Consider the following 27,016-nt stretch of genomic DNA (forward strand, 5'->3'; position numbering starts at 1 on the left):
ACTTATATATATAATATATCAGTCAAATTTATACAAGTGCCTTGTATTGCATCTATTGAATCTATCATGATTAATCACACAAAAATTTTTATTAAAAACAATTTAATCTTATAATTTTGTATTTGCAAAAAAATTTTAATATTAAATTTTAATGTAATTCTCGAGAGAAGCCGTTGAATGTTTTATAGTATATAATCTTTTGATAGATATGTATTATTTAGACTTTATGAGTAAGTAATAACTCAATAATAACTTCTTATTGCATAGTAATATACATATATTATTTAATTAAGGTAATTTGTAACATATCTATCATTATACATTGGCGTTGTTTATTTAATCATTTTTCGAGTTTTGTACTTTCAATAAATTAGGTATATTGTGAACTAATCTTTATATATTACATGAGATTTATCATATTTTTCAGTTTATATTACATTATTTTTATAGTATATTTTTTTCCAATTTAGTATTTAAATCTTAAGTAACTTTTGTTTGTGATTATACGATTAAAAGATCTCAACCCTAGGACATGCACGTACAAAAACTTTCATAAATTGCACAGGGGCCCTGGACACCCCACGAAAGTTCAAGCAGCTGTAATTTTCTGAAAACTAAACAGATTTAAAGCTACTTTGGCCAACTCCAATTAATGTTAATTTTTTGATTAAAGGGTTGCTAACATAACAAAATAATTCAGTGTGACTAACTAAATTTTTGAATAAAGATTAGGTTAGAATTATTACTTTGTCAGAAATACAATTGACCACACTGAATTATTTTGTCATGTTGGCAATCTTTTAATTAATGATTAAAATTAATCAAAGTTGGTCGAAGTGGCCCTTCAATGTTCAAGGTCTAGTTTTGTTTGAGCTTTAAGTTTAGAATATTTATGTGAAAGTGATTTAAGAAATGAAAAAATGTTATAAACAAAAGTATGAGGAAGAATGTTTGAAAAATTGGTAAAAGTTTTTTTATGATTTTTGAAAATAATAAAAATATGACTTTAAACAACTTTAAAATACAGTTTTATTTAAAAAAAATACTTTAGATTTCAAAAAAAAAACGCGTTGTGACACATTCTTTCAAAAAGTAATTATTATGTATATTAAAAATCACCAATTTTTAAACGAGTTTTCTTTACTACGCACATTGTTTTTCGAATATATGATTAAGACAGGATATATGTACATATTCATATAAAGATATATACATATAAATAGATTTATTAATGAATAAAAGTTATGAAAAATATTTAAGAAAAGCAGACATCCAAATACTGCAAACAAACTTTTTGGATTAACATGTAACCGTGAATTTTCAATTTGATTGGCTATGGATAGCCGCGGTATTCAGGGTTCGAGCGGCGGACTGGTTGAGTGAATGATGAGGCAGTGAATTATGTTTAATGACTAACAAAGATTTATTATAAAATAAGCCTAGCTAATATCTACAATATTCCCTATTCTAATATTTACAGAAAGTATTGTCTCGCTGTGCGAGGTGCAAAACGCTGTTGATGGCAACGTGTGTCGCGGTGCGCGCGGAGTATATTGTAGCAATACGCTGCTTGGATTGGTTGTGGCGGGGCGCACGATTTGTGCGCCGGTCGGTTTTGGTGTATACGGTGCTCGGATTGATCGCGGTGATACGGTCGCAACTGCGCGGTGTGGTGTGGCACTCGTGTCGGTCGCGGCGGCAGAGAGAAGACTGAGAGACGACACGGCCTGGTTTTAGATGATTTTCAAACGCGATACGCCCTTTGTGGGCATTGAAAATTATGCACATGAACTACATAGCCAATGTGCACGTTTGGGCGAGCGGGTAACTTATATGTGCACAATTCTGGTTGCGTTCCGTGCTATGTACATGTACACGAAGCGACGGCTATGTGAGAGTGAGTGAGAAAGTAATGAGAGCGAGCGAGATGATAACAAGAGAGCCTGGAGAGCGAGCGAGACAATAATAGGAATGAGCGAGATGAGAATAACAATACAAAGAGGGGGAAAAAAGGCTTGAGCTGGCTCGAGCTCGGGCTTTGAATATATATACATGGAGGAGGAATTGCTTTGTTTCATGTAGACCGAAAGTGTGTCCAAGATCTATGCGAGAGAGAAAGGTATATCATGATACTTGCTTTCTCTGCGCATGCGTTAATATCATTACCTGCACCGCAGTTTTAACACTTTTTGTGCACTTCTGTACTGTTCTGTACTTAATGTACGAATTGTATGTGTGTGAAAACATACACAATGCCAGCCATTGTAACTTATAGCGTCCATAATACATTTGAGCATGCGCAGAGAGGGCAAGTATCATGATATACCTTTCTCTCTCGCACAGATCTTGGACTCACTTTTAGTGCTGGCATTCCTCCTCTATGTATATATACTCAAAGAGCAATGGCCGCTTAAACCTCGAGTCTTCTTTCCATGCTGTTATTCTCATCTCGCTTGTTTCTATTACTATTTCGTTCGATCTCTTGGCTTTTGTAATCATCTCGCTCGCTCTCATTACTTTCCCGCTTGTTCTCATATAAAAATTGTCGCGTTATTATTCCCTCGCTCTTATACCTTTCCGTTCGCTTATATAACTATATTTAAAGACAGGATTACAAATTTATAGTATAACTTTTTCAATTATATATTGCTCTTTATCATATATAATGAAAATTATATATTTATTTAATTATGTGTTAAAAAAATAACTTAACTCGCTGAAAAGGATCTCGCGTGTCTTTCTACATTAGGCGCAAGACACTGTAGCATCTTTTAATTACGATGCAATTAAAAATACAATACATATTTATTTCCTTTCTTTAAATAAAAATAGCATTATAAATTGAAAAAGTAAAAAGTGACTAATTCTAATGTTAAGCTAAAGCGAGCGCGTACGCGCATACTAATAACTTATTATATTTACACGGGTTTTAATCCGAATAAGAATAAAATATTCGTTTAACATATTTGTTTAAAAAATTGGGATGGTCAAAACTTATTTAATACTTCGAAAAATTCACTTTAGACTATTTATTTATTTTTTTACGTATTTGTCGATAATCTAAAAACGATTTAAGTAAAAAATCTAAAAGAAATAAATTTATCCGAAATTTGGGATGTATATCTCAAATATGGAATAAATACATGTTAGATTTTAACAAAAATCCTTACGTGGTTAAAAATTCTGATTTTAATAAAACTTTCCAGGAAAAAATGTTTTATATAAAAACATATATAAATATATATAAAATATGTCCATATATCCCAGGTAGTACAAAATATTTATAAAATATTTATATAATATTTATAAGCAGGAAAAATATTTATGATAAAAAAAAAATTATTATAAACATTTATGAAAATATTTAAAATAAATATTTATACTATTATTATCAAAGAATATAAAATATATTTCAAGTTCATATACATAAATATTTTTCAGTACATTTAAAAAATATATTCTATATATTGTTGATAATAATTTTTGTATCATTTTTAAATGATTTATGAAAAATAATTATATAATCTTTAAAAAATATTTTTTGAAAATAAATTTGTAAAATATTTATAAATATTTATCATAATATTTTGTGTTATCTGGTATGTTTACACATATACGTTTAGTTTTCTTTCTTTGTAAAATTTCTGTTTAATATAAAAAAGTAATAGTCATACTGAAAAGACAGAAAATAAAAGAAAGGAAATTAGTATAAACATATATGAACATATTTATATATTTATATATATGTTTATATGAAATATTTTTTCCCAGGTTAGCATAAATGTAGAAGAGGTAAATACATGAATGTAGAAATTTTCAATTGGGTTTAAAAAAAAGGTTTGAAGGGGGTGAAACCACCCTTTAAAGACATTTTTATCTTTTCTCAATAAAACTCGTAAACTAAATGAAAAATAAAAAAATGTTTTGTACAGAAGTCATACAGTATAAATATCTCCACCCAAAAAAATTTTTTGCTGATATAGACAGATTACTTGATATCACAACCAAAATGTATCGCTAATTTTTGTATTTACTAGAATTTTGGCTGTCACGTATAAAATTTGAAAATTCTGTTTTTGTCAACTAGATTGATTAGGTCAATATATATATAATAGACTTATATAAGATATCTTAGCCTCTCCCTGGCCAGAACCCTAATATTAGATTTATAATTAAATTGACCGAAAACACTATATATTCATTTAGATGAAATTACTTCTTTTATCATAATATATGTATATATGTATGTATATATATGTATTATATATACAATATATGTGTATATATATATATATATATACAGGGTGTTCCAAATTAACCAGAGGAGCCGGCATGTACGTATTCCTCATGAAAAACTGAGTAAAAATGTCAATAGCAAAATTTTGAGGAGTTAATAGTTTTCAAATGGTGCGCACTTGAAATGTTCCAACCACAGGCCGTGAAGTTGCGTCACATTCAATAACTGCTTCTCTTGCGTACATTTTTATATTAGAACATAAAAACGGATTAATCTTAATTACATAATACCCAACGTATTGCACGGTATAAAGCATAAATGCATATATATAAAAGTAGCATATTACGTATGTGTGTACATACATTTTTATTGGAAGGAAGATCTTTTCAATAAGAAGGAGATCTTTTGTCCCCATACAATTTTTTTGCAAATTTATAAAAACGTTAATACCTTTTATATATTAAACACGCATGTATATTTTCTCATATTAAATAAAATAATTTATAAATATCATATTTTATTTGATGAATACTGGTAAGATTTTTTGGCGGTTTTTTCTTAGCTTTGTGACAAATGTCGGTATTCTGTATGAGTTCCGTCAAATAAAACATTTTATTTCAAATTAAATATATGTTTTATTCCATAAATTTATCTTCTTTTTTGTTTTTGAGTTGATTTTTATTATTACATGCAAATTATTTTTAATTTCTTAATTTAATAATGTTAAATATATATACAGAAATATACATGCAAACGATATGCAAATATATACGTGCGTGTTAAATATATAAAAAGTGTTACCGTTTTTAAAAATTTGCAAAAAAATTGTACGGGGCCAAAGATCTCCTTCCTATTACTAATGGATATTTTACTAAAACCTCATGTGATGCGCTTGCGTGAGAACAACCGGCTCGTTTATCAACACTGATATTAAATTTATTCGTCTGTGTCGTGTGCAAAATGTATATTTTCAAACTCATTAAATTAATTTATATAATTATATTACCTTTATTATCAGAGTGTGTTATGTGCATATAGTGTAAATAATATAATTATGCAAATAGTTATTGTAGTTTATATTTTACACTTTTTTCCTGATATATATTTTGTTATATTGTGACAGGGATTTAGGCTAAACGAAGGTACTCGTAGTAACACACACAACTTTGTACGTTGGTAATTATATTTAGTAAACAACAAAATGATATAATTGAGTGGTTATAACTTTTATAACAGAAACGTGTGATGCACATGCACCGCGTGGCGCATATCAGCGAGAAGAACATAAATGTACCGCATACTAGGGCGGAAACTTAAAGACCAAAAATTAGGCTTGTGGCGCACGCACACGTCGCGTACTCTCCATGAACTAAATGTGATCCTAGAGACCTTTTCGATACACACACATATATATCTTAGTTTTCTCACACTCCCTCTATCGACAAGATCTCTATCAACAAATAATAGAATTTAGATTTAACATCTGTACGCACCTATCGTGTTTACATTTAGTTAACGGTTTCGTAAGTATGTCAGCAAGCATCGAATCTGTCTGTAGATAATGAATTACAATTTCTTTCTTATCAACTAACTCGCGTGTGAAGTGAAAGTTAATATCAATATGCTTACTTCGCTTATGGAATACAGCGTTTTTTGACAATTTAATCGCGCTTTGGTTGTCGCAGAACACATTAATTGGAGGTGTCACATATTTTTCGAAACCCATATGAATTAACAGCCGTTTGATATAGACTACTTCACGTGAAACCTCTGAAAGTGCCGCGTATTCTGCCTCCATGGTCGACAAAGCCACAGACGCTTGCTTTTTTGATTTCCAACTAATTGGACCCGTAGCTAGTGTTAAGACATTCCCGGTGCACGATTTGCGGTCGTCAATGTCTCCTGCCCAATCCGAATCAGAGTATGCTCTTAGACGTTCCTCATCCTTAACGTATGTGATTCCATAATGAGACGTTGCTTTTAGATAGCGTAATACTCGCTTCGCGATGAGCCAATGATCATTTCCTGGGTCTGCACAAAACCGACTTAATGTGCTGGCTGCGAATGATATATCAGGACGTGTGGCATTCGCTAAGTATATCAGTCCGCCGATTAGCTCTCTATAAGGTCGATTCCTCATTTCTGGCCTTTCCTCTTCGGTTGATGGACTTGCTTCCTTAGTAATTTTCAAGTTTGGCTCGATTGGTGTAGATACCGCTTTAGCCTGCTCCATATCGAATTTTTCGATTAAATCTTCAACGTATTTCTTTTGCGAAAGGTGTATTCTTCCGGTTGCACCTTCGCGCTGCACACTTATTCCAAGAATATTATTTATTTGACCAAGGTCTACCATCTTGAACATTGATTTCATCTTCAACTTGACATCTTCGAGTCTGTCCATCTTCTTTGAAGCCAAAATTAAATCATTGACATAAACGATGATAATGACTCGTCTTTCATTTTCACCGATTACGTAGACGCAGGGATCTGCCGATGTGCGCTTACCACCAATCTCCATAATATAGCTGTCGAGCTTCTTGTACCATTCTCGTCCTGACTGCTTTAGGCCGTATAATGGTTTGAGCAACTTACAAACTTTTTCTTCGTGCCCACGTTTAACAAACATCTCGGGCTGTTCCATATATATTTCGTCGTTCAATTCTCCTTGTACATATGCTGAGATCACGTCCATTTGATGCACATGCATTTCTTCATCCACAGAAGCGGCGAGTAACGTGCGAATTGTTTCATATCTCGCCACAGGGGCAAACACTTCCTCATAATCTACTCCCCATTCTTGGGTGTTTCCTCTAGCTACAAGCCGTGCCTTGTATTTCTTGATCTCGCTATCTTGACCGACTTTGGCCTTTAATACCCATCGGTTAGTTAAAATCTTCTTATTCAATGGTCTAGGTACAAGGGTCCATGTCTTGTTTTCTAGTAAGATGTCATACTCTCTCTTCATGGCTGATAGTCATGCTTCTCTGTCATTTCTCTCTAACATTTGTGATGTGGACTTTGGATCTGGATGTCTAGCGTTGCTGTCTTGATAGACTTTTCGTGGTCTTCCCGGTTTGCCTGTCCTAGCGATCCTAGGACGACCTGGCCCCCGGCGCGGCTCACTTACTTCTTGTTCTGCTGTTTGGAGATCTGATGCATTATCCATAGGTTCGTCTTCCGTATCTCCATTGTGACTTTCTCTAGAATCTCCTATGACTTCATCCTCTGTATCTTCATTACTCGTTTTTCCGTCTGACGTTTCAATGAAAGTATTAGGTGCGGCAAACACCTTTCCTGACGGGGATTCTGGGGAAGATTCGATCCTTTCAAAGAATTTTACATCCCGTGCTTTGATGACAGTCTTCGTTCCCGGTTTCCACAATCGATATGCTTTTGACTCATCGGAGTAATATTTGCCACCAGCAAATATTCGTCGCCTTTCGGTTGGAATTTCCTTCCTCTTTGATTCTTATTTAGCGCAATTGTCTTACTTCCGATCGTCCTGAAGAAACCCACGTACGGCTTTCGTTGCGTCCATGCTTCAAATGGTGTAATCCCATCAAGACACTTCGTTGCGCATCTATTCCTTAAATACGCCGCCGTGTTTACCGCCTCTGCCCATAGAGAATCAGGGAGACCAGCTTGCAGCATCATACACCTGGCCATTCCACCAGCGTGCGGTTGGCTCGTTCTGCCACACCATTTTGTTGGGGTGTATACTCGACACTCAACTGATGTCGAACTCCTTCTTCTTTGAGGAAATTGGTAAAATTATTAGACAAGTATTCCCTCGCGTTATCTGTACGGAGCTTCTTGATTCGTTTGCTAGTTTGATTCTCCACTCTTCTCTTGTAGTCCTTGAATGCTTGAAAAATGTCTGATTTATTTCGGAGCATGACGACTTCTGTATGTCTGGAACAATCGTCAATGAAAGTGGCAAAATACTTTGCGCCACCGATCGACTCAGTGCTCATCGGCCCGCAAATGTCAGAGTGCACTAACCCTAAAACGCTCGGTTCACGACTAGACGATGGTTTAAAAGGTTTCACGTGAATTTTACACTGCGCATACTTCGCAATCTATTTCATTTATCTTTGACGCAAGACTCATACCTAGTACCATGTCTTTAGTTTTTATCGCTTTTAAATCCCTAATATTAAGATGTCCGTACCTCTGATGCCATTTTATTAATTCGATTTTTTCTCTTTCATTAACAAACGCTGCCTGTTCTCTTCTTTCGTTGACAACATATAACTGATCACGTTTTGACGCTGTAAAAACTATAGAACCGTCCTTCCGATTAACCGTTGCTCGATCCTTTCCAAATTTGACCGTATAACCATTTTCAGTAATATTCGACACTGACAAAAGATTATTTCGCAACTCTGGAACGTATAACGCATCTTTTAATTTTACGGAGTTAATTATTTGTCGATTTGATTTCGCGTCTAACTTTATATCGCCTCTACCGCCTGACTCCACGAAGTGATCCGAGGCTGTATTTATTTTTACTCGCTCGTCGTTTTTTATTGTCACAAAAGCACGCTCGTCATTGCACATATGCCTGGTCGCGCCGCTATCGAGGTACCAAGTATTCGATTTCTTAATAATTTCGGTTTGCACGCTATTGCCGTCATCGCATCAGTCGCATCGTTTGATTCACTGCGTTTCGGTTTTGCTTTACAGAATCGACTCATGTGCCCGCTTTTACCGCAACTATAACATTTTCCGCTAAATTTATTTACGCTCGCCTTTGTATGACTGTCCTTTGATTTTGCATTCGACCGATTTGACCGTTCGGGACGTCCTTTCGTCAGTAACGCTTCATTATTATTACAGTCTTCGTTGGTTCTCGCGACGCGGTCACTCTGCCTAGCTTCTTCCTCGATGAGCTTTATTTTTAAGTTTTCAAGTGTCGGTATTTCGTCGCGTGATTCTATCGCTACACTAAAATTTTCGAACTCGGCCGGTAATGAGCCTAATAGCATTATCGATAACAACTCATCTGGTATTTCGATGCCCGCTTCTTCAAGCTGTTCCGCCTTCCGTGTGAAGTCGGTTACATATTGCGTCATCGTGATGTTCGGCTTCTTTTCCATCCTCTGCAACTGCTTGTACAGAGCTGCCTTCCGCACAGGGCCTCGTGATTTGAATACCGCCTTTAGTCCGTCCCATGCTTCCTTCGACGTCGTAGCCTTCTTAACGTGGTTGAGTTGGCTGTGCGTGATACTTAAATTTATCAACGCTAATGCCTTTGAGTCTTTCCTTATCCACTCTTGTGCATCTGCTGCCGGTTTTATTTCCGTGCCTTCAGCGTACCTCCACAAGTCGTTGAATACTAATACGCTTTTCATTTGTACCTTCCACAGCTCGTAATTAGTCTCAGTCAGCTTCTCAATATTTGCGAGACTCGATGCAGTAGCCATTTTTGCGTGTCCTTTCTTTGAACACTGAATTTACTTATTGGCACAGTGTGCGATCCCTGGGCCCATAACCTGACAGGGATTTAGGCTAAACGAAGGTACTCGTAGTAACACACACAACTTTGTACGTTGGTAATTATATTTAGTAAACAACAAAATGATATAATTGAGTGGTTATAACTTTTATAACAGAAACGTGTGATGCACATGCACCGCGTGGCGCATATCAGCGAGAAGAACATAAATGTACCGCATACTAGGGCGGAAACTTAAAGACCAAAAATTAGGCTTGTGGCGCACGCACACGTCGCGTACTCTCCATGAACTAAATGTGATCCTAGAGACCTTTTCGATACACACACATATATATCTTAGTTTTCTCACATATTGTATTTGCAGTTTTAAATATTAAAAAAACATTTTGTTTTATATTAATCTATATTTGCATTTGTAACAATGAAAATGTACGTACGCACATACGTATATACATGCTACTTTTGTTACATATATGCATTTATGCTTTATATCGTGTAATACGTTAAATATTATGTAATTAAGATTAATCCGTTTTTATGTCCTAATATAAAAATATACGCAGAAGAAGCAGTTATTGAATGTGACGCAACTAAAGAAATAACGCAATTTCTAGCGCGGCGCTTATAGCACGAGATTACTATCTCGTTTTGCCCATAATTGAGAATGATGGAACTCATATGTTATTATATATGGATGGATTCGGCTTTTAATGCTCTTTAATTTTTGTCCTTACAAAATTTTCAAAATGTCAAAAAAGGGGGTGGGGTAAATTTAAAAGTTGAAAATTTTTGAAAAATCTAAATATACTATTGTAAAGAGTATAAAATGCCATAAAACATCTGTATTAAACATTTTTTCATAAGTTTTGTATTTTCAAAGATATTCGTCAAAAACAAAAAAATGCGTTATTTTCGAGGGATGGTTTTTCTAAACGTCGAGATACGCCGTTAAAAAGAATATGAGTCTAATATTTTTTCATGTTTTACAACATATCCAAAGCTCATTAAAATCGGTGAGGGACAGTTCTGTCCGTTCCCTTGGTTAAATACAGCTACATCAAATAGCATTAATATTCGAAGTGTTGGGTATTGTTGAATGATGCATTTTGTTACAATAAAGGTGCGCCGCGTTGCCACCGTCTCTTCTACTAAACTTAGAGTTTTTGAAGAAAACTTTAAACGTATGATTTATAACATCTCTCAGAAATTATGAATTACTAAATTCTCAATTAAATGCAAATAAAACTTTAAAAAATTATATAAATATAAGACAAGGAATAATAAAAACTTAATAAATCTTGTTGTAAATGTATAAAAAATGCGTAATATATTTTTATAAATCTATTTATTGTTATTAACACAATTATAAACAATTTTTAAAAAAATATTTATTAAGATAAATTTAAAAAATGCAAAATGATTAAAAATGTCAAAATTAAATAATAGATGTAAAACACTAATAATTTTTTATTTTATATGATTAATTGTTTAATTTGGATTGTAAGTTATATAAATTAATGTTAATGTAAATCATGGATGTTTTTAAGTAATGAACAGGTTTTCAGCGTTAGAAAAAATGTTTGCTGTTTTATAAGGTTGTTGTATATTTTTAATATTATTTTGAATATTGTGTTGCATGGAGTGATATTATTGTGCGATTTATATGGATTGATTATTCATAATAAATTATTATAAATGAAGTATATTTTTTATTAATATGGCAAAAATTATTTTTTACACAACAGATTAGTGAAAATAATCATGTTTTTTTCATTACCTACAGCGTTATAATGTTATAATTTTACAGCAATATTTTGCAATATTTTACATTTTATTATTTTTTTGATTAGAAATCGTGAATCTTATTTTAATCTTATTTTTTAATTATGTTATGAAGCATTTAAGTATAAGATTTTTTGTAATATTGCAATTTCTGCAATATTTTTGCATTTTTTTTTGTTGTATAATGCATAATCATATTTTTAAAAAAATTGAAATAGAAAAGGGAAGATGGTAGTAAAACGTAGTTATTATTACATGTATCTAATAATTTAATTTAATCAATAAAAGTTACATACAGTTGTCGCTAGGTGAATGCAATACAAGTATAAAGACACGTTTTGATGTTAATTCGAGTCGTTATCAACAGAAATTTGTAATCTTCAATTTTAAAATAGGGGAGAGTTGTTACATGGAACATGTTGTTACACGTAATATTGTAGTAAAATAAAAAAAATAAAAATTTGTAAAAAATATCACATTTTTGTAAGAACATTGCGATAATGTTTAGTTAGTTATTTCAGGCTGAGTAGGATATTTTTATAAATAAAAAAGATTTTTAGTTTTGTATAGCCGAAAGTAAAATAACCCGGGAAAAAGGTGTTTCATATAAAAACATACATAAAATACATATGTATAAAATTGATGCATATATGTCTATATTAGTTTCCTTTTTTATGTAAAATTTGTTTGATGTAAAAAAATAATAGTCATATTGAAAAGATAAAAACTAATTTAAAAAATAATTTTTGCATTGCTTTTTTAAAAAAAATTAAGTATGAAAAATTGTCCATATATAATCATATATATTCTGAAATATATATGATTATATATAGACAATTGTTTATACTTAGCTTTTTTAAAAGAAGCAATGCGAAATTTATTTTTTAAATTTCTATGTTTTCAGTATAACTTATTTTTTTATATCAAACAAATTTTACAAAAGAAAGAAAACTAATATAAACATATATTGACATATTTTATATATGTTTTTATATGAAACATTTTTTCCCGGAAAGTCACTGATATATTATGTGCTATATATTTATACTACTGTGATAAAAAAATAAGGTAAAAGTCACTTTTGTATGTTTACAAAAACACGTGTAGCTCTGCAGCAATTGAATATATTGACATAAAACTCTGCATAGATGTCAAAGACAGTACTACCAAGCCACACAAAAAATAATTTTATGATTTTAAAGTACCCGCAAAGTTTAAATGAAAAATTTACTTTATTTTTTTATCACAGTAATATGTCTAATCATTATATTGAAATTCAAAGTATTTCTTTAAAATCTTTATTTTCAAATAATTATCAGTGACGGGTGGCATTAGAATGCCCACGTCTATTAATTGGATAATTTAAAATACAATTCTAATCGATACACGAGGAAAACTAGCAGCAATTACCTGTGAATTGCTGTGGTCAATTCGAACGTGGCCATTCTAGACGCTTCCATCAGTGACTACCGATGTTTTAAAACATATCTTTGTTTAAGCAATAATTAAATATTGCTTTGGCAGGTTGGAGTTAGTTGTAACAGGGTATGTTGTTTGCTTGTTACAACCAGTCCCGTTGATGAAATATAGCCTGTATATAATATCAAAGCGTAACAGCAGCAGTAGGTATTGCGTAGATTTCTGGATCTTATGTGATATTTTATGGTTTGTTGTGTATATGATATAAAATATAATATATATATACATACAGAGTGTCTCACATCTGGTATGAGTCTTTATGAGAAGATAGAAGGGATTAAGGTGGACATAAAAGTCCACCATAGTTGTTGGTTATTTCCAATGATAGCCGAGATATTAATTTTTCAAATTACGCGAATGAGAGCGCGCCCTGCGCGCTGAGGGAAGGACTCGAGACGCTCGAGCCATAGTACGGCCCATTGTGTCAAGCATTGGCTGCCGGCGTTGGAGGGGAAGGAGAAGCGGCGAGACAGGCAGCGCTTCTCCTTCTGCTAAGCTTACGCTTAGATATTATATACAGGTTATATTTCATCAACGGGGTTGGTTGTGACAAGCAAAAAAACTCTAACAACATACCTCGTTACAACCAGCTCCAACCTGTCAAAGCAATATTTAATTATTGCTTAAACAAAAATATGTTTTTAAGACATCAGTAGCCACCATAATCCCGTATATTTTTCTATGAAAACTTTCATACCACATATGGGACACCCTGCATACGTATGTGTGTGCGTGCGTGCTGCGTGCGTGCGTGCGTGCGTGCACACACACACACACAAGGGTTATTCTTAATAACTGTCTTAACTTTTTACCATGGGATATGGATTACCGATTGCAATTTTAGTACACATATGTACGACATATGTATGTGAACAGGCCATACATGTGTGTACTAAGGTTGCAGTCGGTAATTCATCTTTTATGGTAAAAAGTTGAAACGGTCATTAAGAATCACCCTGTACACACACGCGCGCGCGCACGCACGCACGCACATACAGAGGGAGGGAGGATTGGGAGGGAAGAGAGAGAAAGAAAGGGGGAGGGGTATAAAAAGTGTATATTTTAGTCTAGTAGAATTAGCTTTAAAAAGGGCCGTTCTGTAAAAAAATTGATAACTCGGGTTGACTATGCGTAAAGTACAATTAATATGTGTAAATTAAGATAGGTATGTTTGCAACTCGCAAAAAGCTGGAGGTTATTGCAAAATTACGGGTTGAAGTGAGGGAAAAGCAGTTTTTTGCTTGCGCTTCATAATCTAAAAACGGAATCGAAAAAAGTTTCAAATAAAAGTTGTAGGTATTAAGTAGATCTATAATAATAAATTTAGTTTATTAAGATCAGTTGATTAGTTTGGTTGTAAAGTAGAAAATCCATGAAAAATGGCCATTTCTTAAATTGGTAATAACTTTCTTAAAAATTAACTTAAGCATTTGAAATTGTGAGAAAATATAGCTTTTATGACGGTAAAAAAGTATACCAAATTTTATCAAAAAATATAAACAACTTTTTGAGTGATGTCAATTGTTTATCTAAAACGCGCTCCACTAAAATTTAATTTCTACATTTTTGAGACCATGCACGAACCCGAATCAAAGTTTTTTCTCTTCTTAAAAAGTTGCAGTATCGTATATATATGCATTGCGAAATGTGTGCAATGCAATTAAGTGCCTCAAATAAACGTGTAAAAAATAAGCCTAATTAATAATTAAATAACTTTTAAAATATTAACGCTATCAAATTGGGGTACAATGCATTTGAAATGTGCGATAATTCTTTAAATTTAAAAAAAAACGTTCTAGCTTACTTAGAAGCCGAGATAATTTTTTTTTCTGAAAAATCGCTGTTGCTACAATTATGAATATCAAGAGCTGAAATTTTGACAGCGACTTATTAAATAGTTAAAATAATTTTTCCCAAAAGTTCGAAGCGATTAATGAAGATTGACCACTGTGAACGTGTTAACAAAAGCAGTATCACTCGAGAGCGGCGGGTGGCGGCACGCGCGCGCGCGCACGTCGTGTGGTAGCGTGTGGCCAGGCGAGCGCGAACAAAATTGATCTGGCACGTTCAAATTACTTTAATCGTCAATATCTCGGGAACTAAGCGTCCTAGAAAGACGATTTTTTTTAACTGGGCTATCTCGACAAGACAAGATTAATGAGCTAAACTATTTTCTTATATCTCCTCAAATAAACGTTCTAATTAATTTTTTTCTTTTTTTAATTATTTATTTTACGCATTAAATACGTATAAATAATTTATCTATGCGGCGTGTACATATGCTCTTTGTTATTGTAACTTAATTTTTTTATTACTTTCATTGCAAGGAATGTGCACGTTTTTTATTTTTTTTCATAATTTATAACAATTTTGGCATTAATGTTATTATTAAATTAACCTCAATCTACTACCAAATATCAGTAATATAATTAGTTTTTTTAAATATAAATGTTTGTTAATTGTATTAAATTATTCAAAAAAAGTAAAAAACGTACACATTCCTTGCAATGAAAGTAATAAAAAAATTAAGAAGTTATAATAACAAAGAGCATATGCACACGCCGCATAGATAAATAAATTATTTATACGTATTTAATGCGTGAAATAAATAATAAAAAAAAAATTAATTAGAACGTTTATTTGAAGAGATATAAAAAAATAGTTTAGCTCTTTAATCTTGTCTCGTTAAGATAACCCAGTTTTAAAAAAAAATTGTCTTTTTAGGACGCTTAGTTCCCGAGATATTAACGATTGAAGTAATTTGAATGTGCCAGATCAATTTTGTACGCACTCGCCTGGCCACGCGCTAGCACACGACGTGCGCGCGCACGCGCGCCGCCACCCGCCGCTCTCGAGTAATACTGCTTTTGCTAACACGTTCACAGTGGTCAATCTTTATTAATTGCTTCAAACTTTTGGGAGAGGTTACTTTAACTATTTAATAAGACGTTGTCAAAATTTCAGTCATTAATATTCATAACTGTAGCAACAGTGATTAAAAAAAAAATTATCTCGGTTTTTAAGTAAACTAAGACAATGTTCTTTTTTTGAAATTTAAAGAAAAATCGCATTTTTCAAATGCATTGCACCTCAATTTGATAGCGTTAATATTTTAAAAGTTATTTAATTATTAATTAGGCTTATTTTTTACACGTTTATTTGAGGCATTTAATTGCATTGCACACATTTTGCAAGGCCGATATACGATACTGCAACTTTTTAAGAAGAGAAACAACTTTGATTCGGGTTTGTGCATGGTCTCAAAAATGTAGAAATTAAATTTTAGTGGAGCGCGTTTTAGACAAACAATTAACATTACTCAAAAAGTTGTTAATATTTTTTGATGAAATTTGGTACACTTTTTTATCGTCATAAGAGCTATATTCTCTTATAATTTTAAATGCTTAAGTTAATTTTTAAGAAAGTTATTAATAATTTAAGAAATGGCCATTTTTCATAATTTTTTCTACTTTACAACCAAACTAATCAACCGATCTTAGCGAATTAAATTTATTATTGTAGGTCTACTTAATACCTACTATTTTTGTTTGAAACTTTTTTTGATTCCGTTTTTAGTTTACGAGACGTAAGCAAAAAAAACTGCTTTTTTCTCACTTCAACCTGTAATTTTGCAATAACCCCGAGCTTTTTACAAGTCGTAAACGTACCTATCTTAATCTACATATATTAATTGTGCTTTACGCACAGTTAAACCTGAGTTATTAATTTTTTTTTGAAAAGCTAATTCTACTGGGCTATTTCTAAATATAGATGTACCTATATAGATATACATACATAAAAATAGCATAATGAGATAAGCTATTTTAATATACTATATATTATGAAAACTTAATCTAACAACTAGCCTTACTATATGTAACAACTTATTTTGCATTTGGGGTTAGTTGTTACAAGTATAGTCATCTCATATTTTTTAATAATGCGTTTCAGTTAGTTGTTACGTCCGGCAGATTCCACGATTTCCCTTCGTCAGAAAAACAAATAAGATTACAAAAGAAATTTTGTTTCAACGGTCTCTGATAATCTTTTTATGCGTCTAGGATAAGTCTGTTAGAGACGTGACGACAAACATGGATGGACGATACGACCAAGTTGATAATTTTAACTTCTTTTGAATATCGAGTCAACAAACAATAAATTCTGAAGGTAGAAATGCAAAAACAAACTCGAGTTTGAAGCAAGGTTTCACGTTTTCTCACAAAAAAATGAGGAATAAAGAATCCAAACATTAGCAAAAAATAAATCATCGTTTCCTCCATCTGCAAACCATATCGTAGCACACATTAGCAAAAAATAAATAACCGTTTTTTCCATACCGTAGCACGTCTAGCACGATAAAGAATTATTTATCTTTTTAAACCCGAAGGGAAGATAACCTACGCGATAGGTCGGATCCCTTCGATAAAATTAAAGGAATGTGGGAGGAAACAGAGAAACTTTTGACAGATTACTCAACTTATGATTGGTCAAAAAGGAAAAACTGTTTCTCCAATAAGAAATCTTAGAATTCACCACAATTCTGAAAAAGAGTCCTAGCAATTATAATATTTGAACCATCTACATCTGGATCCTCCTTTTTAAAGACTCTGTATATATAATACTAAATCTTAAAGAGAACCAGTTAGTAGTTAGTAATTAGTAACGAGTAAGGGGAGAAATTAATAGCGAGAGAGAGGAAGATTAGTGAGAATCATTACATGCAGAGAGTCAGTCAGTCAGTAAGCAGTTAATTACCAAGCAGTTAGTTACCCAGTTAGTTAGTGAGTCAGTTAGTTAGTTAAACAGCAGTGATGGAAATAACAGTAGGAGAGTAATATGAAGTTAGTAAAAGGTTGTATAGCAATAGTTGTAATAGAATATAATCATGTAGAATCAGTGCGCGAATAAACTTTTGTGCCGTTTCATCCGGTCAAGAAATCTATTCGATTCCAACAGATTTGTTCGAGAACCAGTAATAAGTAAGTCCCACAATCACAATTTCTTTCTTTTGCTTTTACGTTACTCATTTACTCCTTTCCGTTTTTAAGTCTTTAAGAGGCGTTTCTATGAGTAAGTCCCATGATCACATCTACTTCTTTCCGTTTTAATTCTTTAAGACACGCTCCTATTACTTATAAATAATTCCCTCTTAGAGTTTTTCGTCCCTTTTCTTTCCCTGAACCTCGTGGATTCCGAGTGTGATCCTCGCGATTTTTGCTCACCTTTACCAAACCTCGAGGATCCCGTGTGCGATTCTCAACATTCTTCACCTTCTTTCGATCTCGAGGATCCCGCGTGTGATTCTCGCCATCCCTTATTCTCTCACGACTTTAAGCATTCCTGTTTTTCTCACGTAACCATTTAGTAAACCCTTCGACTATTTCTTTGTTCCGCGTTTACTATATAACTATAGAATTAAAATGAATAATTTTTTTTGTTTCTTTTTCTCCGCCCACTACATACTTATATAATATTTATACAACTATATGCATACTTACTATGCGTTTTAAATTTGATATTACCACCGTTATTACAAAATTGTCAAATCACGACTTCAGCGCTTATTTGTATTTTTTTTATTTTGTTATTAGAATAAATACTTTTGTTAATTTTACGTAAAATTTCATCATTTATTTAAGTTTCAACGACCTCCTCTTATTCCGAATAAAGATAGCACGTGGTCCGATTCCGAGTTAAAGCGATTCAATTCGTTGACTCAAAACTTGGACCGATGGATGCACGACTCGAAAACGGGTTATAACGAGCTTACCGGCACGCTCCACATTCTTTATTCGCAAAAAGTGCGTTTGATCCGAGGCACCTACCGTCTCTTAATTTGTGTGTCTACGGCAATTCTACGTTTTGTTACGTCCTTCCCTGCCTTACCTGTTTTCCTTGAAATATCTTTCCTATTAAATAGAGTTAAATATAAGGCTGGACGTAACATAATAATATTATTTAATTTAAAAAATTATTTTTACATAGTTTAAAGATGTAGCTATTAAAAAATGCTTTTGCGGTTTACATTCCAGTCGTTAGTTTTGTGTAAAAAAATTAGAAAAAAAGTATAGCAACTCCGGTCTCTCCTATCTTATGTCGTTAATCGAGTCGATCAAGATAATCAAGCAAAATTGCAGACAGATGAAAACAGTTTATGTCTCCATCTTCCATACTAGTTAGAAAGCCATACACAGAAAAATATTCTACAGGCAAGACAACTATTTTGTAACGATGCCTCGTTAAAACACCGTTACTCGGCGAAAGGAGCCGCCGATCGCCATAAAATCTCATGGCAAAAAGGCGCGAAGCACCGGCTCCCAAATTTAAGCATTCCCAAACGGCCACAATGAAGGCCACAGTGAGTGAGCGCGACCGACGAGCGGCATCACCGCCGCGCACACGCGCAGGCTCCTCCTAGAGCGGGGGGACTGCGGCACGCGAGGATACCCAAACTTGAGACGAAAACTTCTAAAGCCGGGGCCTCCACCGTATAAAAAGCCGGTGGAGGAAGTTCCAAGATCATCCTGTCACCTGACACGATTCCGAACACTTGATCCCAGAAACCAGTCCTAATCATAAAAAAGCTAGCAAAGCAACGTGGTGAAGCGTCTTCGCCTCGGCCGAGCGTTCCAAGTTAGCATTTCTTCATCTTTTGCACTGCTTGCAAAGCGTTACCTGGCAACGAGAAGGGGTGGAGTCTTCGCCCCCGCCAAGCGTTTTTGGCCGTCAGATTTCACATCGCTGAGCCTACCTACACCAAATTGTTTCGCCCGAGGAGGAGGGAAGTAAGAGTCTTACGCCCCGCCAAGTATCGTGGCCGAAACAAGCTATTATCTGTGCTTTCCCTCCCACTCTACACCGGGGCCCACAGCCGCACAGTATCCGAAATTTACATGCATCCGACAACTGGCGCTCCTGCGACACACACCGATTGCGTCGCAAATCACCACTTACGTGTTACGCATCATCCGACATCCGCGCGCACCGCGTCTCGTATAAACGAACTGAATATTATAAATTACCGCGTCAAACGATCCGGAAACCAAACCTGTAAATATATGTATATAATTATTCTCTTTTTATATAATAAAGCTTTCTTTTAAGTTGTAAAACTCGACATCTCGCGTAGGAATTATTTCCACTTCCCTCTCGCTCGAACCTCTCACGAGCTACTCCACAGCATGAGAGACACGGTTGTTTCAATTTACTTATTTTATTTTATTTCGTTTAAGTAATAGTTTTCTTCAATCAAGAATATTTTTTAAATATTAGTTTTAAGATATACTTGTCACAAGTATTAGAAAATATCAACATTTTTTACTTAAAATAAGAATTTATTCTTGTTTGAAGAAATTAATTCTTGTTTCAAGAATATTATAAAACTTGATTGAAGAATTTTTTGTTGGACTTTAGATAGTAAATAAATCGAATATTTGTTTGAAGTGAATATTCTTGTTTGAAGTATTACACTTACTAAGATTTAGAATATATTTTAAATAAATGTGATAATTGTGACAAGTTTATCGTAGATTTGCGGATATTGAAAGACACCAGTTAGTTAGAACAAGTAATATTTACTTGGAAATAGTAATTATTTTTTTGTGCAGATGGGTGACAGCTATAAGAATACATGTAATTAAAGATTAAGAAACGAATCAAGGGAGAAACACGGAAATCAAGTTTAAATTTACAAAAAGATACCGAATTTCTCGATTACGTATACATTCTGGTCATAAAAAATACTTAAAAGACATTGTTTTGATTATTGTCACTTGTTTTTCGTTTCTTGACTGTTCGAACACTTGCTTGTGGACTTTTTGACATATAACATCTCTGTTTATTTTTCTTGTTCCGTTTTTTTGTACTTGTTACAAGTTTTATATTTTTTATTTTGGGCGCAATTGTTACATTTGCATTGTTATATTGCCAACACTTTGGCTAGCATTGAGACTAGGTGGTTTTGGTGAGTGACGATCGCAGCTTTTATTTTTATATTTCTTTTTTGGTTTATTTTTTTATCTTTAGTTATATGTAATTTTTATAGTTATAAATCTGAATTTCTAATATGGGAGATGGAGATATGAGCTGTTTACATCTGTCTGCAATTCTGCTTGGTTTTCTCGATTGACCCAATTGATGTAGAAGGTCTTAAAATTGAAGATTACAAGTTTCTGTTAATAACGACTCGATGTCAGAACGCGTCTAAATCTTACATTTGTATTACGTTCAATTAGTGACAATTGTATGTAACTGTTAATAATTAAATGTAAATTGTATTGATTAAATATATTAGATTTACACACTAATAATCGCGTTTTATTCACATATTTCAATTTTTTTTAAATTGCAAGTTTTGATAATATATTATTGAATTTAATCATATTTAATCTTGATAATCAACTTTGTATTTATTTGTAAATATAGTGTTATATTATATGTTTATTTAGAGAGCTTATGGTCTGATATGAATTCGGAGATATGCCATGTAACTACTGACAACAACGCGAGCAAGCAAACCATGACATCCAATGTAGATAGTAATATCGATAATCTCGGAGCTAACCATGAATACCACGAAATCAGTGATGAAGAAAACCAAGATAGTCCATTAAGATTTGATAAGACGTTAAATTTAGATTTTGGTCCGAGTCTTTTGGCAGAAATGGATCAAATGTTCAGATCATTAGGTAAAAGCTGAATTAGAAGGTATTAGATAGCTTGTACATTATATTAAATGTTTCTCAATGAAAGAAGTACACCGTCTGACAATTCTTCGTTTCTATGCGCCTATCGCAGGATAAAGCGGATGTAGATAGCATTATTAACCGTCAGCGGTTGACTGCACATATTTATCGATTCAATTATCGATTGCTACGAAATAGTCTCTAAGTTGATAACGGTTTACGTCTCATTATTTCTTACAAAGGATGCTTAGGAATGAATCTTTGTCAGGCAATGTACTTTGTTAAAAATTTATAAACAATAAAAATAATTAAAACATCTGATAAAATTCTATTTTAATGTATGTTTGAATATAAATTACTTACATAAAAGTATTAACCGTTTGCGGCCCAGTGAGACTCTGGAGTCTTACCTTTTTTAAATTACTTTTTAATTATTTTGGGCATTAAAACCTGAATTTTTTTGTTTTCTGGAATTTTATCTCATCGATATCTTTATTAACACTAAGGTGCATGTTATTTTTATGAATTATTTATAAAATTATTTATATTATTAATAAACAAAAAATGTTGGAAAAAATTTATGTCAGAACGAACATTAAGTAATATTGATGTGACAATTGTAATCCAAAGGTTTTTGGGGTCGCTGATTACGAAGGGTGACCTCCTTTTGGACATGTAACGATTGGACACGACTTGATTCGACACGCACGATTGGATTTGGCACGATTTGACACCGCATTATTGGACACCGCACAGTCTTCTAGTGAAAAACATTAATATATTATATGACAGATTATCTAACCTTAGAAACATCTGGCAGAAAAAAGCGTCGCTCTGCCTGAAAAAAATGTGAATTTTAAACGTCTATACGTATTTTTACGAGCATCTCGTTTTGCGTTGAAAGTCGCAAACTCGTGTGGTGTAGAGAATGCTTTGGGTGCGCGCGCGCGCGCGCGCGCGCACGCACGCACGCACGCACACACACACACACACACATACACACACACACACACACAGGGGGGTGCAAGGGGGGACCTTTGGCCCCTCGTCCGCACCCCGTTTAAGTCGCTAACCCATGTAAGTTGTATCGGAAATCTACAAACACGTGTGTGTGTGTGTGTGTGTGTGTGTGTGTTTTCAATCGTGCGGTGTCCAATAATGCAGTGTTCAACAATACGGTGTTTGTCCAATCGTGCGGTGTCCAATCGTCACGTGTCCAAACGGAATACTTTCGAATCTGACATTAGAATTTTAAAATCCAAAATGGCGGATTAATAGAGTGGCACTCGTTTGCCCACGTCAATATTGACCACGGTTTTGATTGGCCACGTAAATATTGACCACGTCAATATTGGCCACAATCCCGATTAATCCCGAGGTGGATTGGTCACGTCAGTATTGCCCACGTCAATAATGGTCAGGCGTCAATATTGGCCACGTGTCATTATTGGCCACGCATTAATATTGGCCACGTATCATTATTGGTTACGTCAATATTGGCCACGCGCAATATTACCCATGTCAATAATGGCCACGTCACTATTGGCCACGCGTCAGTATTGGCCACGCATCAAAATTATCCACGTTAATATTAATCACTTTTTTAAAATTTGTAAGTTATGAAATGGGTAATTGTTTAGTTTAGGGGCCTATTTTTAAAAATTGATAGCGTGGAAAGAAACCCGTACGGTGCGGAAAATGCTTCGCGCGCGCACGCACACGCACACACGCACACGCACACAAACGCGCGGGTGGGGTGTAAAGGGGGGGGGCCTTCGACCCCCTTTTTGTATCCACCCCGTCGCTAACCCATGTACATAGTATTGGAAATCTGCAAACACATGTGAACTTCACTTTGTTTGCAATGAGTTTGATTATTAATTGATTAATATTTTTGTTGGCAATATTGACGCGTGGTCATTATTGACGTGGGCAATATTACGCGTGGCCAATATTGACGCATGATTAATAATGACGCGTGGCCAATATTGACGTATGGTCAATAATGAAGGTCAATGATGACGCGTGGCCAATACTGACATGGCCATTATTAATGTGGCCAATATTGATGCGTGGCTATTATTGGCGTGGCCAATATTGACGTGGCCAATACACTCCGTGGCCAATATTGACGTGGGCAAACGGGACGGTCCCGGATTAACATGGTGGACCGAAAGAGCGACCGCAAAAACAGGCCTAAAATCGCCCGTTTTGTGGATATTAAAATTTGGAGTCGATTTTAGCGGTAAATAATTGTATATTATGGAACATCAATTCTCTGAAAATTTCAGATTGAGCATACATTTTATTACTGAGATATGACGGGTTAAATTGATCACTATACACCAATGAAATATATGCCATTTATCCGTTTAACACAAAAAACCTCAAGGTTATTTCTTATATAAAAAAATGTTTTAGATAAGATTTGTTTATCTGTTAGAAGACTAATTTATCGTGACCTCAAATCGACGTTTAAGTCAGAATGTCATTTAGACGTCAACTTACGATTTTCAGGAAAATGTATTTTAACTGATGTTGGATACTTATCTCTGCGGTCTGTGAACGAGTACATTTATATACGGGAGTATTTTATTAACGTTATTTTATCAACACGGTTTTATCTTGCCTTATATCTTATAAATCCGATAACTTTATAGCAATATTTTAAATATATCATCGATTTCTGAAATATTGTGGGATTTACTATGATTTTTCTAATAGTTTTAGTAGTGGTAGTTTTTTCACCGAGATATTTTATAAATTACATAATTGTTATTGAGCTACGAAAAATTGTTAACATAAGTAGTATTATGTGATTTTTTTTATTAAACGTATCTTTTTCAAATTCGTGAATAATATCAATTTTAACTCTTCATATCTCAATAAAAGGTATGCTTATTTCGAAATTTTTAGGGAATGAATGTTTGATGATATACAATCATTTACCACCGAAATTGTATCAAAAGTTGATGTCCACGAAATGGGCGATTTTTGCGGTTGCTCTTTTTTTATTTTGTTTATTTGGATAAAATTCATAATGTAGGGGTTTTCGGGCTTGCTGATTACAAATCTGACATCAGGGTTTTAAAATTTAAAATGTCGGATCCAACATGCCGCACCGAAATTTTTTAAATTTTGTTTATTTACATAAAATTTTTTATTCAGGGGTGTTTGATACGATAACTGCAAATCTTACATCAGTTTTTAACTTGCAAACATTGATTTATATTATTTTAAAGGAGGGTGTTAAAAAAGGATCGATGTTTACTCATCACCCGAACGAACCTTTTTTTTTATTTTATGGGTCACATTTTGTAAAAACAATGGTTATGAATTTTTATTATATTCGAAATATTTCAGATTCTACTCATATTTAGAGCAAAGTGGCTTGTATTGAAATAGCCATCTTAGTGTGTTGCGTGAAGAACGAACAGTGATTTGTCATATCTGCATTACTTTACCTCCAAACTGCTTTTTTACCTATATACACATGTCTAGGTGTTATCTAGGTTTTCGAAAACTCCTGAAAATTAACATTTATTGATTTTAATGGGGAAATCTCATGTAAACGGCCTGTTTTTTAAGATTTTTTGAAAATTATAATTTTTTTGAAAAATGTAATGTGTAGATTGATTTGAAATTTAAGGGACAATTTATGGACGTTACAATGTAAAACATAAATTTTTTTTAAGCCTGAATTTTCAATAGTAATGGTGCAATGGCGGTTTGAAAATGGCGTCTAAAAAATGCACCGTGTAACGTACAAAAATAATCTGAAACGTTTACCTGAGTGCTCCGCCCAATTCGACCGTTTTATCTTTTTTTTTAATAAGGTACAAGGAGGTTTTTGATCATTTTCCAACTTTTCTTATCATATTCTGAAGAAAATTTTTTATGAATTTAAGCAAAATTAAAAAATTACTCAAAAATTTTATTTTACATGAGGTTTCTTTTTTAAAGAACATTTAGCGTGCTAAATTGGATTTGCCATTTTGAGTTAAACAAATTTTTTATCAGATTAGGAACCCCAAAAATCCCTATACATGCATTTGAACAAAAACAAACTTGAAAATTTTATTTGTCATTAGATCCGCCATTTTAAGTTTTAAAATTCTGTTGTCAGATTTGTAATCAGCGACCCTAGAAACCTATATATATGGTGTTTATATTTTATGAATGTGTCTGTAAAAATTCGAGCTTGAAAGGGTTAATGAAAACATAAAATTAAAATATTGCAGTACAAATTAGAAAAAAATTAAATAAAATGTTAAATATTATACACACACATGTATTGTTTATATACAATTCGCTATTATGCTTTAGTAAAACTAAATTGTGTATTTAGACGAATATTTATTGATAGATTGATATATGATACTTTATAGTTTGTCTATAGTTTAATCTTTCGATTCGAATCCATTTAATTATTATTTGCAAGAATCTATCTGAACGGAATAAAAAAATACCAAAAATTTATCCCATATTAAAACCTCTGAAACCTATACAAACATTTTATTCAGGGCCTACAGAAGTAGGAAACAATATTTGTTAAGTCAGGAAATAGCGGAAACATAAAGAAAAAAAATTATATTTTTGAAACGCTTAAGGAATCTAGCTTCAAATTTTATTTAATAAATGACACAAACTTTAGAAATCAATGATACATTCCCAGAGAACAAAAAGTTACAATAATATCAAGTGATGTCAAAATGATAAGAAAGGGGTGACTTCCTTTCGGACACGGCTTGATTGGACACGCACGATCCAGTGATAGGCAAAATTAACTATGGAGAGTGTGTTATACAAAGGTATAAAAAATATTGTTGATAAAAAGTATTAAAATAAATTGTTAGTAAACAATTTTTTAAAGAATTATTTTAGCATATGTCAATTATTAGAGTAATTTTTTTGTAGTGAAGAAGCTATCAATTTTTATTTAAAAAGTTTTTAAAAAAATGTTTAAACAATTTTTTAAATAATTTCTTAATATCGACATACATCATGCGTTCCTTATGCAAGTTTTCTCATAGAATTCGGTGCTATTATTTTTAATTCAAATAATAAAAATAATTTGTATATCTACCATTTTTTATTTTTTTCTTATTATTTGAAAACATTTTTTTTTAAGGAAAGGAAAGAGTAAAAGAAATTAAAATTTTTTTATTTAAAAGTAAAACATTTTTACTAAATTGTGGCTAAGATTTGTTCCACGTTTACTAAATAAATTGGCTCTTTTCAGAGGGTGAGGGGGAGGGAGAGAGGGAGAGAGAGAGGGGGGTAGATAGATAGACATATTTATTATGCCCAAGCAAAATTTGATAACACCAAGTTTAAATACAGTTTCAAAAGCAAAATAAAACGCAATGAAAAACT

General features: G+C 33.1%; 1 protein-coding gene across 10 annotated transcripts in view; it reads left to right on the top strand.

The window, feature by feature from the left end:
* The window catches only part of LOC105831628 (activated Cdc42 kinase-like), a 255,483-nt gene that overhangs the window by 45,808 nt on the left and 182,659 nt on the right, over nt 1-27,016 (top strand). For 8 of the 10 annotated variants that reach the window (XM_012671875.3, XM_012671876.3, XM_028188949.2 and 5 more), the window contains one exon: nt 21,404-21,643. The exons of 1 other annotated variant lie outside the window; for it this stretch is intronic. In XM_012671875.3, the coding sequence (XP_012527329.1) occupies nt 21,404-21,643 (240 nt within the window). Of the gene's footprint in view, nt 1-21,403; nt 21,663-27,016 lie in introns of all 10 variants that reach the window. One more of the 10 variants, XM_012671879.3, reaches the window with a different exon arrangement.

This window comes from Monomorium pharaonis, chromosome 9, assembly GCF_013373865.1.
Source record: "Monomorium pharaonis isolate MP-MQ-018 chromosome 9, ASM1337386v2, whole genome shotgun sequence".
Lineage (NCBI taxonomy): Eukaryota > Metazoa > Arthropoda > Insecta > Hymenoptera > Formicidae > Monomorium > Monomorium pharaonis.